Source organism: Mesoplodon bidens, assembly GCF_964165515.1.
Source record: "Mesoplodon bidens genome assembly, chromosome: 4".
NCBI classification, from domain to species: Eukaryota; Metazoa; Chordata; class Mammalia; order Artiodactyla; family Ziphiidae; genus Mesoplodon; species Mesoplodon bidens.
Window position 1 is genome coordinate 42,856,669 of NC_138160.1, and position 14,068 is coordinate 42,870,736.

Genomic DNA, 14,068 nt, shown 5'->3' on the forward strand with positions numbered 1-14,068 from the left:
ATTACACAACAATTTCTCTGAAGTACACACCTAGGAGTAGATTTGCTCGGGTCATAGAACATTCTGGTACTCAACTTTATTATTTTCCGAAGTGGCTGTATAAATTTACACTCCCACCAGCAGTGGAGGACAATTCCCATAGCTCCATACACTCTCCAGCACGCAGCTCTTCATTTATATTTTCATGACATTCGGTACCGAAAAAATATACATTGCTTACCATGTAAATGCCAATTCTACAGACAGCAAATGAGATCTGGATACATTCAGACATTCTCTACAAGATTAAAATAAGAGATTACAACTAAATGTTTGTTCCATAGAACTGACTTCTCCCCTTTTGTCTTGCTTTTCTCTCTAAAGAGAATCTGTTGTCTTTTGACACCTGCTTTATGAGCGAGTGGCTGAATTTTCTTCCTTCTCTCTGCTTTTTCTAGGCCAGCTCAAATAAAACAGAGATAATAAAGTGTGTAGCATAGTGCTTTATCATGGGACTATAAAGCAGATACTTCAATAGCATAATTTAAGGAATGTGATTTATTGCATTGGTTTGATTACATTTCTTTAAATCCTGCTCTAATATCTAATTTTCAATGATTAATTCTTTGACTGCTAGAAGTAGTTTTATAAGCACTTATTTTTTTTTAGTTCAATTCTTACTAGATCATAAATGTCTACAATGCTTACAGAAAAGTAACCTTTGTAAAAAAAAAAAAAAAAAGTAAAAGCTTGTGGTTATATACTAAAGGTTTTGAATGGGCTGAATTTAAAGAGAAGACTAAGGTCCTTGGTCTCAGAATATCAATGACAGCACTCAAATTAGAGTTCACAACTTCTCATTCCCAAATCAAGTTCAGACTCCTAAAACTCACTTCCACTCACAATACCATGTGTGCCAAATACTGAGTATTGATTTATTGCCTTTTCTTTAACTGGAGGAATATTTTTAGCACATTAAATCGGTATGTAGTCAAAACAACTCTAACTTTATACAGTCCAACACTGTTATTATGGTTTACTGTTGGCAAGCAAAAGCTTCTCTGTGAAGTTTATAATGCCCAAATCTGGCAATCATGCTTGTATCCGCTGCACCAAGGAAGCAGAGACACAAGATCCCCGATTCCCATGGTAGCCAAAAGGCTTCCAAAGAGATGTTCCTTCAGAAGAGAAGGCCAAAAACTCATATTAGACTGATTCTGCAAAATGATCCAGCCTCTTCAGATGGCCATAAGAAACTAATTCTGTATGATTAAAGGAATTGGTAAGGAAAATATTGAAAAAATATTGAAAATATTGCATGGACATTCAAAATTAAAAATTACAGCAATGGAAAAACCAAACTCATGAGATAATTTGTTGTGTAAAGTTCTTAAACTCTAAACTTTCAAAAAGTTCCAGGTGCTATTGTTCACATGAATGGCTGACAATTTAATATTGGGGATCATTTCTATTATTAAGGTATCATTACCACCATGGCACTATTGGGTTTCTTTATTCTGTATAAAATACACTACTGGAAACACCCCAGGGCAATGCCACTGGCCTCCTCAGAGCTGAATGACAGAATACTCATTACCTTGCCCAACGTTTATTCTCCCTTCTACCTTTGGAAATTACCCCGATTTTTACTTTTGTACAAAATGAATTATTTAACAACTCTCCCAGTAAGCTGGAAAGGTTATTTTCCCCAAGTGAAAGATAACTATCTTATTTTATGTCACCTGGAACAAGAGTCTATTTCCCCGCCATCCTTGGAGCTGGGGGCTGTCGCGTGACTCAGTTCTCTGTAATGAGATGCATAAAGTGAAGGATGCGTAAAGTGAACTGACTCTAAGAAGGACCCTTTTACTCTTCTGCCTTTCCTACTTCTTTTTCTGCAATTGAGACTTCATGTAGCCCCCGCAGGGGCCTTAGGTTGGGAGGAGCCCCGAGAACAGTGGACATGGGAAGTGAAACCCAAGGGTGAGCAAGCCTGGAGACTCAAAGGGCAGTGGAGCTGCCATACCAGCCTCCTCCAGACTGTGTACATGAAACAAATAAGCCTCTAACTTGTTTAAAGACTATGTGTTTCTCTCAACCGACTAACCCTAACTGGTACAGAGCGATACTCTAAGAAATACTCAGTTTTAACAAGCGGGTTTCCCCGGGGCCTTAAAAGAAAGAGACCCAGCATTTGTCATTAGAGCTCTTTTGAAGAGCTTAACCTTAAAAAGCGCTTGACCTTTTAAAGGGGGGAGACATATTTATTCTTCAGTTACTAAAAGCCTACTTTCCAATCCTTCCTTTTCACACTCCCAAAATGTACAAGTACTGTTACTGGGATTGCCAAAATTATTACCCTTGAAAACCCTCAACTTATTTTGTGTCATTTTTTTCTCACTAGCCGTACTTCCTCCTTCTCTCTAACCTCTAATCCTTACAAATACTGCCTTATCCCTGGACATCTGACCTCAAACCAAGCAGTACATCTATTGCTCAAACTCCAAATTCATTCTAACAGTGATGTTCTCGGGAATGGCCTTCTTTACTCTCATTAGAGGGAGTCGAATAAAAAGAGATATTTAAAAGAATAATGAAACTTCTTTGGGTCATGTTATAGGAAATAGTTATAAATTTTAAAGTTCATATTCTTTCCGTATATAGATGCTCTATTGGCAAGAATCCACTTTAAAAACCCAGGAAACAGGGGCTTCCCTGGTGGCGCAGTGGTTGAGAGTCTGCCTGCAGATGCAGGGGACACGGGTTCGTGCCCCGGTCTGGGAAGATCCCACATGCCGCGGAGCGGCTGGGCCCGTGAGCCACGGCCTCTGGGCCTGCGCGTCCGGAGCCTGTGCTCCGCAACGGGAGAGGCCACAACAGTGAGAGGCCCGCGTACCGGAAAAAAACAAAAAACAAAAAACACAGGGGACAGAATGCATAGCTTGGAATGAAAGATGAGTAATCACCCCCAAGGAAAGAATGGATCTCTACCCTAGATAAACTCTGACCCAGTAGCCTCTATATCAGCATTCATAAATCTCCATCTAGACTCACCTGAGGAAGAAGGAAAGGATATTATTTCAAAAGCAATAACCTTCAGAATAATCTCACCTTCTTTGCTGCCTCATCTGATGAAACTGCAGAAAAGAAGTGCTGTCAAGAGCAAGTCACAGATTGGTTAAAATCTGTTAAGACAGGGCTACAGAAAAAAAAAATGTCTAATCCAGAGAAAGAGAAAATGAATACTCAATTTGAAATTAACATGATTACTTACATTTTACTGTCGTTTTCCCTAAGAAATTTCAAAAGGTAAGCATGAAAATAAAGGAGAAAAAAAATCTTCAACAAGACAGCAGAAAATACTACACAGTCTGGAAAAAACTTGATTTCAAGGTATAACAAATTTCTGTTCCATCAGGGGATGAAAAAACACATTAATTTTCTTTTTCTAAAGGAGCTGTTTTTAGAATATTTTGATGTGCCATGCAATCCCTCATTCTGATATAGGGCAAGGTGACAGTCATGTTTCCTAATTTTCTCCTCTGTAATTTTGCGTGTGATTAAAATAAAAGGTTAATATAGCCAAGTCAACGCTTCTGAGTACCGCGAGTGTGTGTTAGAACTGGGGTGACAAGATGGGGGTAGGGAGAGCAGTAAATCACCTTCAAATGAGGCCCATGTCTGGATCAGCTACTCCCAAGTAAGGCTAAGATCTAGCATTTTCTCTTGACAGAATCCCAAAACAAGTGGGCTGGAGGCAAAGGTGCAGGATTTGGGAAACTGTGGAGAGAAGACCAGTTCAGTGCGTTCCAAGGTGCGTAGGTGCTCCAGAGTCCTCAGTGGGTGGAATCATCTCTGAGTAAAGATTACGTCCATCATTATGCTGTAGTCACTCCTCCAGACACAGAAACAAAACCTTGGGAATGCCATGGACTTCAGAACCCGCATCGCCTTCTGTTAGTGCAGCCGCTGAAAACATTAACAGTGAATTATTTAACAACTCCCTTGGCACACTCGAAAGGTTACTTTCCCCACTGGGAAATAAGTTAACTTTTCTAAAAAACTCAAACTTGTATTTAAAAAATAAAATGAATTTTTGTTTACAAAACGTGGAGGAGTTTGCTCCTCAACATCTACGGTATAGCTTCCTCAGACTAGGAAAAAGGATAGTGATAATCAACCTGGAAAGAAACATTTACGTCTAAAGCAAAACTAGCAAAACTGGTCTTTTGGCATTTTCCAAAATGTTTTCAACTGTAACGGTACCACCATCATCCCAAGAGCATCTATACTTCCCAAGCAATCTACAATTGTCCAGGGATGAAGTATGTAAGGGTTCAACCAGTGATCCAAAAAGGAATCACTGCCCTCACCTGTTAAAAAATATCTTCAGCACATATCTCTTTGTGAAATTCAAACGCAAATATTTGAAAAGACATCTAGCAGAAATAATCTCAGAGATTTGAAAAGTCACCTAGCAAAAAAAATCAAACACAAACATAAACAGTCATATCGGAATCTATAGATCTCAAGCCAGCAAAATTTTAGCCAATCTTCTGAAAAATGGCACTAAAAGTCATGTGTAATTTCTAAACAAGAGCAGAGGCTTGGCTCAATACTGAAGATAAGAACAGTTCTCCTTCTGAAAATTCTGATTAAAGAAGAACTGGAAGCAGGAAAGAAATGCCCTTCTAATTTACCAGATTAAAATAATTAGTTCAATTCACCTTGGCAAATTTATTCCTTTTACTTTTTGTCATGAACTGAGGATAAAAAGAAATTTCAATCCAAGAAAAAGAAAAAAATTTTGCTGAGCATCACTAATGTGTCAGGCATTGCTAGGCAAGCAGATATTAGACATACAACGATAAATAAGACCAACCCTGGCATCAACAGTCTTCCAGCTCAGGAGAGAGCAGTTATTTAACAGACCTGTGACAGAGAACGGCATGATAAACATGTCCAGCATAATGAGAGGTCCCCAAATAGTCTTCAAAGATTGGGAGTTAGCTAGGAGAAAGGGAGTAACGGAAGAAGAAAAGATCATTCCAGATGAAAGTGACAACATGAATAAAAGCAAGAAATATCACAGGATATGCAAGCATTTGAGGGATACTGGTGTATGCCTTAAATACCCTCCTGTACTTTTAAATAATCACTTCTCAATCAGATGTTAGTTACTGATATTTGTTGACTGTCTACACACTATCTAAAATTCATTCATGTTAAGGTTTTTAATTTTATGGTTTATCATTTTAAGATTTATCTCTAACTCACTGCCAAAGGGAGTTCCATTTGTGAAGGAGCAAGCATGCTGGTCACATTATAAAGCCTGCTCTGCCGCCACACACTTGCAGATAAAAAGACCCATAAGCAAGATAGCCACAGCTGATTAAATTAGCAGGCTGTCCCATCCTCCAGCTGGCCAACAACCATGGAGGGGCCCAGCAGGAAGAGCTAGGCTAGCCTAGACCAATCATTCTCGCTCTCCAAAATATGAATGGAAAAGTACTGAGAAGATAAAGCAGTTAGCAGTAGGAAGTGAAGCTGAGAGAACACAAAAAACAAAGGCATTAAGTAACTTTATGACCATGAAGAATCACAGGAACCTAAATGTATGAGGAAGCTGAAAGTATGAATAAAGGAAACTATACAGAAAAGATATACAAAGCAGAGAAGAATACCCTTGCTAGTAATCTCAAGAGAAGTGGACCCAGAGAGATACAGGTATGTGAGGAATGGCTGAATGCAGTTGCAGAGAATTCTGTTTCTGAGTGAAAAAATGATATATTCGCCAGGTTCCTTTGCAGCTAGGTATAGCAATGTGACCAAGTTCTGATCCATTAAATATAATCAGAAAGTCCCAAAAGTCTCCCATGAGGGAGGTACACTCTTCTGCCCTTTCTCCGTCCTGCTGCCTGGAATGCAGAAGTGATGGCAGGAGCTCTGGCAGCAATTTTGAACCATGAGTTTAGAGTCCACATACAAAAGCAAAAGCATCTTGGGGACCTAATGACTTCTGGAGTTACCTACCTGAGGTGGGGGGGGGGAAAGAATCTATCTTGTCGGGACTTCCCTGGTGGCACAGTGGTTAAGAGTCTGCCCACCGATGCAGGGGACAGGGGTTCGATCCCTGGTCCAGGAAGATCCCACATGCCCCAGAGCAACTAAGCCCGTGCACCACAACTACTGAGCCCATGCACCGCAACTACTGAAGCCCGCACTCTTAGAGCCCATGCTCCACAACGAGAAGCCACTGCAACGAGAAGCCCGCGTACCACAACAAAGAGTAACCCCTGCTCACAACTAGAGAAAGCCTGCATGCAGCAACAAAGACCCAACGCAGCCATAAATAAATAAATATTTATTTTTAAAAAAATCTATCTTGTCAAAGCCACTATTTTCCAAACAATTCCAACCCTAATTGATACAGTGGTTGAGACAACGTCATCTTAGCAAGAGGGATAGTCCCTTAAAACAGTTAAATGGGAGAGTGATGTGTTCTAATTTACAGTGGTATTATTATCCTCAATTTAGAGATGGGGAAACAGATACCAGCTAGTAATGTGACAGAACCTGGATTTGAACCCAAATCTTTTGGACTTGAGAGCCCATACTTTTAATCATTAAGAACAAATGAAGGCAAATGAAGTCAAACAAACTGTAAAGCAGGTTCACAAGTATTTCAGAGTTCAACAAATATTCTGACTACTAAAGGCCAATAAAAACCCATGCTGAATGCAGTATCTCTGACCTACCACAAATAACACTTTTGACAAGTCCCTATGACCTTCTAGACAGAAAAGCCTTTTCCCAGCTAGAGTATTCTACTCTAAGTACCTAGGAAAAGGTAAGTGAACACAGGCACCAGCCCCCTCATGCATAGCAGAGGTCTGCCAAATTCAGATTTGTAAGGAGTGGAATAGATTTTTAAGAGTACAGAGGATTCTCGGAGACATGAAGTATATTTTTTAAGGTGGAAAGAGGTCTTTTCTTTAAGGTGGTAAGAGGTCTTTCTCGTTAACTTTAAGCAAAAGAATTTTCCATACACGTGACAATTAGAAGAGCTCAGTCTTAGTATTACAACTTTCAGGCTCCTGATGCCCCTGAGATGTTTCACTACCCCATGCAGTAAGGGTGGGATGGAGCAGCAAGGCTTTTGAAGGGTTCAAGGATTTTAGATGGCCAAGATGAAGGCACCAATGTACTTGGCATGAATCTTCATATCTGTGCTGAGCATCTCCTTTGTGCCAGGCAGGGTCCTCCTTGCTGGAGACTAAGCAGTACACAAAGCTCAGAAGCCTGCACTCTAGTCAGGCGTGGCAGGCAAAAGCAAAAATAAATCAAGGTAGATGGTGATAAGTGCTATGAAGAAAAATAAAATAAATGAATAGAATGTTCAGGAGGCAGTGGATTGGGGGTATTACTCATTTTGAAAGCAGATGTGGTAATTCTAACAACATTATGGACGATCAAATAAGGGATCCCAGGAAAGCTTTCAGCAACTTAACTCTGAAAATCCCCGGCATAAGCAAACGCAGTATTCTATCCTGAAAAGTCAAAGCACCAGACACTCAATTCAACAGTTCACAGATACTAAGAAGCGATCAGGCAGCCATTAAGAGCACAGAGTTGGGTGTCAGACTTCCTTAAATCAAATCCCAGCCATACAACTTACTATTTCTGGGGCCCTGGGTGAGGTACTTAACCTCTTTGCATCTTAATTTGTTATTTGTAAAGCAAAGATAACAGTACTACCTATCTTAGAGGGTTCTATGAGGATTAAGTGAGTTATAAGAGAAAACACAGTAAGCTCCAAATTGGTGTTTGCTTATTTTTTTAATTGAGTGTCTGTGTTCCAGGCACACAAATTCATCTGAGCATCTGCACTAAGGGGCCGAGGACACTGGAGGCCCCAGGAGATGCACTCTGCTATCAGCTTCTCTGGACACCCTTGATTCTGGCCTTATTTCGTACTCCTGGTGTCTCTTCCTATGGCCTCCACATTAGAAATGTGACTTCTCGTTGCAATCACTGAAAACCAGGATGCTAAGCCTGAGATTCCCCAAAGGAAGAAACATCCCAAAGCATAGGGCTTAGCTCCCAGCACTTTGCCCACACAGACCCGGAACCAGAGGCAAAAGGGAAACCCATTCATTTTAGCCAGACCTCATATTACTGTCCACCTAGGCAATTTACATCTATGTTTAAACCGAAGAGGTTTTAGTCTGCCTTATGTAAAAATTTATTATTCAATTATCACATTTTAATATTCAATATTATTAATGTATCATGGATATTGTTTTATAATGATAGGCATCCAGTTTGTAATGCATTGCTCACTAGACACTCAGGAGCACCATTACTTAGAATCATAAGGAAGATTATATTTTTTAATTCTCCAGAACATGGAGTTATCCTCATTTTCCCTCCCTCTCCTTTTGGATATAATCAAATGAATAACAACTTTTCGGCACTGCCCTTCTGGTTAGAAAACCTTAGAAACTGTCATTTAGGGATTGTGTCTTTGAACATGTTTAAGCCTCTACCTTGAGCATAATGCTTATATTGTCAAACCTATATTTAAAGTCCTCAAAATATTTAAATGGTCAAGCCCTTTTACTTGATCAATAGCTCCATCTTAACTTTAAAAAATTATTGTACCGCCCAGAAAGAAACACTGGTTACAGGAGAATGTGGTCCAATTGTTTAAAGGATCAAAAAACCTCCTATTGGTTTATGACTTGGACAATCTGGACTTGCCCTCTGGTTTTTCTGACCGTGGCAAGGGAAGAAAGGGAAGTGTGAGCTTTGAGTTTAGACTGACCTGGGTTCAAGTCGTTCAGGGTGTGACCATATAAAACTTAGCCCCCCTGAACTGCAACAGCTGGTTCTCAGGCATGAAAAGAAAGGACTACTACTAATACCACTAACCTTACTGGATTAAGTAAGCAAGCTTTGGGGGCTTGGCAAGGAGAAGGCATCCTAACTTGCTGACGCCCAGACCAAGCCACCCACATCTAGTGCTGGGACATGGATGAGTTTCACCAACAGGTCCTCCTCCCGGCTGCCCTCCCGCCCCGTATAATCCAGGCTCCCTGCAGCAGCCAGAGCAAGATTTCAAAACGTAGATCAGGTCCTATAACCTCCTGCTTAAAACCACTGATTAGTTTAAGAGTAATTTTAAATGAAACTCGACTTCACTACCACAACCTCCCGGGCCCCCAGCATCTTGTCTGGCTGCCCTCTGGACCGTGGCTTCAGGACCAATTTCCTTGAGCCACTCAGCACCTGAGACCCGTAAACCTGAAACTTATATGAACAGCCACAGCACTTTCACCTGCTGAAGACAAATGACCCCAGTTGAAATGGTCAGGGAACTACTGGGGGTCTTCTGTGAAATCCCAAGGCCACCCATGCCCAGCTTGGCTTGCTGGGATCTCACTACTTTTGGTTCCTAAGGAATCAGCCTATTTCTCCTTTCTTTTTCAAGGGACACTACTTTTCCTGAGTCTTGTGGATTTTCTCCTTATCCCTACAGTCTGGCTGCCAAGTGACACAAGCCCTCCCTCATTTCCTTGTTGTTCACATCCTTGCTTCTCCAAAGGTGTGCACACTGGCCCTTCTGGTACATGGCTTTTACTGCTAATTTCTAAAGAGACCAGACAGAGATGGGGCAGTTGGCATAAAAATCGAATAAGGAAAGCCTGCACACTCACTGCCCTTGTTTCTGATTGTGTGAATAAGCAAGCCTCTTACATTCTTATCCTCTACCTGGGAGGGTGGATCGCTCCAAACTCCTCTTCACTCTCAGGCCAGAAGATGGAATCACAACCACAACAGGGTGAGGGGCCCACCCAAACCCACTCCTTTTGGGGGAGTAATTGGCATCTCTGCAGGCAGAGATCCTCATCAGTCAAGCGTTCCTTTAAGATGGTGAAAATTTCTAGTAAAGGCAAATGAAACCATACCTATTGAAATCGAATGCAGCCACACACAATATAATTTAAAAGAAGGGCTGTGATTATGTTTTAAATCACAGGAAAGAAAAAAAAAAAAGAAGACATTTATTAGGAGACTACTATGTGCTGGGTGTTTTACATGCTCACTCAGTCCTCACAACTAGAGCAAGGTGGGTATTTCTAGGCCTATCTTTCAGATGGAAAACTGAGGGTTACCAGCATGTGACAAGTAAGTAGCAGAACTTAGATTTCCGCCCACGTCTGATTCTAAACCTGTGGTTTTCAAACTCTGCTCCCAGATTCGGTTCCAAAGAGGCAGCTGGATATTTGAGAAATATTTTTTTAAACGAAACTGAATTTTTATTATCTTAGAGACTGAAATGAAAAAAAATACATATTCAAATATACTGTACATGAAACTTTAACACACTGGAGAATGCCCACGCATTAACTTGTGCTGCCAGAGTGATCTTCTTTTGGCAGGCAGGGTGGGGAGGTAAACTCAGAATAAAACCTATATTCTGCCTTCTGACTGAAGAGTAATTCAGAATTGAACTACTTTAATATCTGTAACACTTGCAACTATGATTCTATGAGAATCTTGTTCTTCCTTAACCTCACACAAAAAAAGAAAATATATAACTGAATGAACTAGAAGAGGAACCTTCACTTCTCATTCATCTAAATGGATCGAAATGAAATTCATCCACATCAAAATTCAGTTCTGTGTTTATCAAAACAGCTTCATTGTCCTCAATGATAATATACATCTATAAAACACATAAGTAAATATCATGAGCATAAATCTGTAAAAATCACATATAATAAAATATCACATTTGTTTTGTATATCTGAGTTCTGCATAAAATTGGTTGGAAAAAAAAAGAATTCCAAGGTTAAATGAAATCCACCCCTACATCACAATGATTTTAAGTAACTCATGGTAACGTGAGGCGAGATTTCGTGATATATTAGGACCAACTGGTAAGTAGGCAGAAAGTTGAGAGGAACCTTGCCTCTGCCTCTCCTTCTTACACAGTGCATGAACCCCTTCCATAATGTCCCTGACAGGTGGGCGACAGCTTCTACTTTGTCGTTTCCTATTCAAGGCAGATGAATAACTCTTATAAGAAAGTTCCTGCTTACCCTGAACCAATACCTACGTTCCTATAATTTTGACTTTCTCATTGTAGTCTGCCTTCTGGAGACTCAATACAGGATATTATTTACATCCTTCTAATAACCTAAGCCACTGATCACACTGCCTCCTTCTTTAAAGGTATCCTGCAAGTACAAAAAACCAAAGCTCCAGGGCTTCCCTGGTGGTGCAGTGGTTGAGAGCTCGCCTGCCGATTCAGGGGACACAGGTTCGTGCCCCGGTCCAGGAAGATCCCACATGCCGCGGAGCGGCTGGGCCCGTGAGCCATGGCCACTGAGCCTGCGCGTCCGGAGCCTGTGCTCCGCAACGAGAGAGGCCACAATAGTGAGAGGCCCGCATACCGCAAAAAAAAAAAAAAAAAAAAAAAAAAAAAAGTTTCCAAAAACCAAAACTCTGATGTCAGTGAAAAATAGTGAAATACTGCCTCTCTTCTTCAAAGAGGTAAATCCTACTTTACTAGTCCAGAGGCTGGCAATCTACAATCCATGGGCCAAATCTGGCTCACTGCCTGCTTTCTGCAAATAAAGTTTTAGTGGAACACAGCCACGTCCATCTATGGCTGCTTTTGTGCAACAACGGCAGAGGTGAGTAGCTGAGACAGAGACCATATGGCCTGCAGAGACTAAAATATTTACTAGCTGGCCCTTTACAGAAAAAGTTTGTGCACCCTGTTCTAATCCATCATCCAATGTTTTTCCACAAGCAAAGAACTGTGTTACTTTCAATGTTACAGGCTATAGTGCAGTAGCTAAAAGATTCATCCCTGTATTGTCTACGATGCCCACGTCCCTACGAAATTAAGCATTGCTCAATAAGTATTCGTGGGCTGCTTCGGGGCCGCCAGTGCGGGGCTGATTCAGCCACGGGGCTTTGGGGGCGGCGCAGACCTCAGGTAACCGCGCCTCCCGCCCCACCTCCCAGAGCGGCCCTATAAGTGGCCCGTCGCGGCCGGGCCCCAGAGCATGCCTGCCGTCCCCGGCAGTGGAGCTGGCTGAGCCGTTCCTGCTGAACGCGCTCGCCTACCTGGAGCGCGCCCCGGGCTTCCTGTGCTACATGCTGCTGAAGCTGGTGGGCTGGCCCCACGGGCGCTACGCGTTAGCGCGTTCCGCCTTCCGGCTGCCCGCGCAGGCCGCCTGGGCGGTGCAGGAGCTGCCCTCGCGGGCCCTGCCGCTCCTCAGCAGGCCGACCTCCCCGGCCGAGCGCCTCAACCACTGGCCCAACTGCATCCTGCTGGCCATGTTCCTCGTCCACTATGTGCAACGGGCCTTGATTTCCCCCTTTTCAGATCCGAGTTGGAAAGCCCACACCATTGTACGCCTTTATATTGGCATTCGTGTTCTGCACCTATAACTGGCTACTTGCAGAGTAGATACCCGAGCCAGTATGCAGTGCATGCTGACGACTGGCTCACTGACCCCTGATTTCTAACAGGTTTTGTCGTGTGGTTGACAGGCATGCTGATAAACATCCATTCAGATCATGTCCTAAGGAATTTCAGGAAACCAGGGGAGACTGGATATAAAATACCAAGGAGGGGCTTGTTTTAATACGTCACTGCAGCCAGCTGCTTCTGCGAAGTCGTCCAGTGGTGCGTCTACGCCCTCGCCAGCTGGTCCATTCAAGGCTGCGCTTTCGCTCTGTTCACCTTCTGTGTCCTGTTCACAAGGGCTCAGCAGCATCACCAGTGGTACCATGAGATATTTGAAGATTATCCAAAATTCAGAAAAATGATGATTCTGTTTTTAAGTTCATTGTCAATGGAATTATCTTCAACTTGAAGCTTTCGATGATGTTTCTCTTGGGATTATATAAACAAATTTATGTCTCTGTAATTTTTCTATTTCATCTTTTTCAAGATTGTTCAAGGGGTTTTTTCCCCTAGCAAATTCGTATGCTACCTAATAACAGTCTAATTAAACTGAAATTGCAGGTTGAACTATGATGCTGCATACCAGGTCAGGTATCTGGTACTCTGTAATTGCGGCTGACCCTCCTCTGATTTTGGGTTTGCCTCTATGGACCAAAACGTTTCTGTGCTGCTTACACAACCCCCTACAGCAATGGGTTTAAGGTCAAAGGCAATGTCGCCCCCTCCTCCCCACGGAGGCATGTTCTGTCTTTGTGTCCCTTTCATCCCACTAGGTCGGAGAGGCCTGGGTACCCACAGTGTACCCACAGCCTCTCACTGTTAGGTGCTGGGCAGGCAGAGAAGTTGTGCACAGAGAAAGGGGGCGCCCATCAGAGGCTGGTGCAAAGGGTCTCTGGCACCTGCTGCAGCCTGGTCCACCAGGTGACTTCACTGGCAGGACAGGGCACTGGGGGCATTCTTAAGGAGCAGTCTGCTGTGTCCCCCACAAAAGGGACTTATTGGAGGCCCTGGGCTAGGAGCACAAAGGTGCTGCAGGGCACCCCTCCCGTCTTGGGCCACTCGCCACTCGCCACTCGCCATCAGGAGTCTCTGGCCTGGGATGGTTTTTCTACCTCCTTCTAGGTAGAATTAGAATTTTTTTGTAAGGCATTTTTTAAGTACCTCTCAGTACCGCAAAACTGTAACTTGAAGCAGAATTCCTTATTTTAAATGCGCTCAAAAACTCCACGGAGATAAATGGCAGTAATAAAATGTACTACTTATTGCCAGATATGTAAAAGAAATCTCCCCACTAGAAAGCTGTTGAATCTCTTGACCCCTCTGTGAAAATCTAACGAACACATGGTAAAGACCCCGCCTCTCCTGGGAAGGCACTGCCTCTGTTGCTTCCCCATTTATAGAGGTGGAAACTGAAAGAGGAAGTGGAGAGAGTCCATGTTCACTTATGATTGCTAAGGATGCTAGGTGGCAGGGGCCTTCAGGACACACCTGATGCTGTGTCCTGTATGTTGTCCAAATGCCACCTTTGGGCAAGGAGCAGGCCCTCCTGCCCCTGCACCCCAGGCCCCCGGGGCACCCAGTCAGCTCCCTCCCACCCTT

The 14,068-nt window shown here is 42.7% G+C and overlaps 1 protein-coding gene and 1 pseudogene across 3 annotated transcripts in view; one reads left to right on the plus strand and one right to left on the minus strand.

Moving 5' to 3' along the window:
- ARL15 (ARF like GTPase 15) overlaps positions 1–14,068 on the minus strand; it is a 419,563-nt gene that overhangs the window by 384,904 nt on the left and 20,591 nt on the right. Inside the window, exon 1 of one of the 2 annotated variants that reach the window (XM_081233730.1) lies at positions 221–426. The exons of the other annotated variant lie outside the window; for it this stretch is intronic. Coding sequence (XP_081089856.1) covers positions 221–274 — 54 coding nt within the window. The 5' untranslated portion in view covers positions 275–426. Of the gene's footprint in view, positions 1–220; positions 427–14,068 lie in introns of those variants that run through there. 2 annotated transcript variants of the gene reach the window in all.
- Positions 11,656–12,878, plus strand: LOC308615628 (3-oxo-5-alpha-steroid 4-dehydrogenase 1-like; annotated as a pseudogene). Its single transcript has 2 exons — positions 11,656–11,684; positions 11,961–12,878. The product of its transcript is annotated as a 3-oxo-5-alpha-steroid 4-dehydrogenase 1-like (transcript).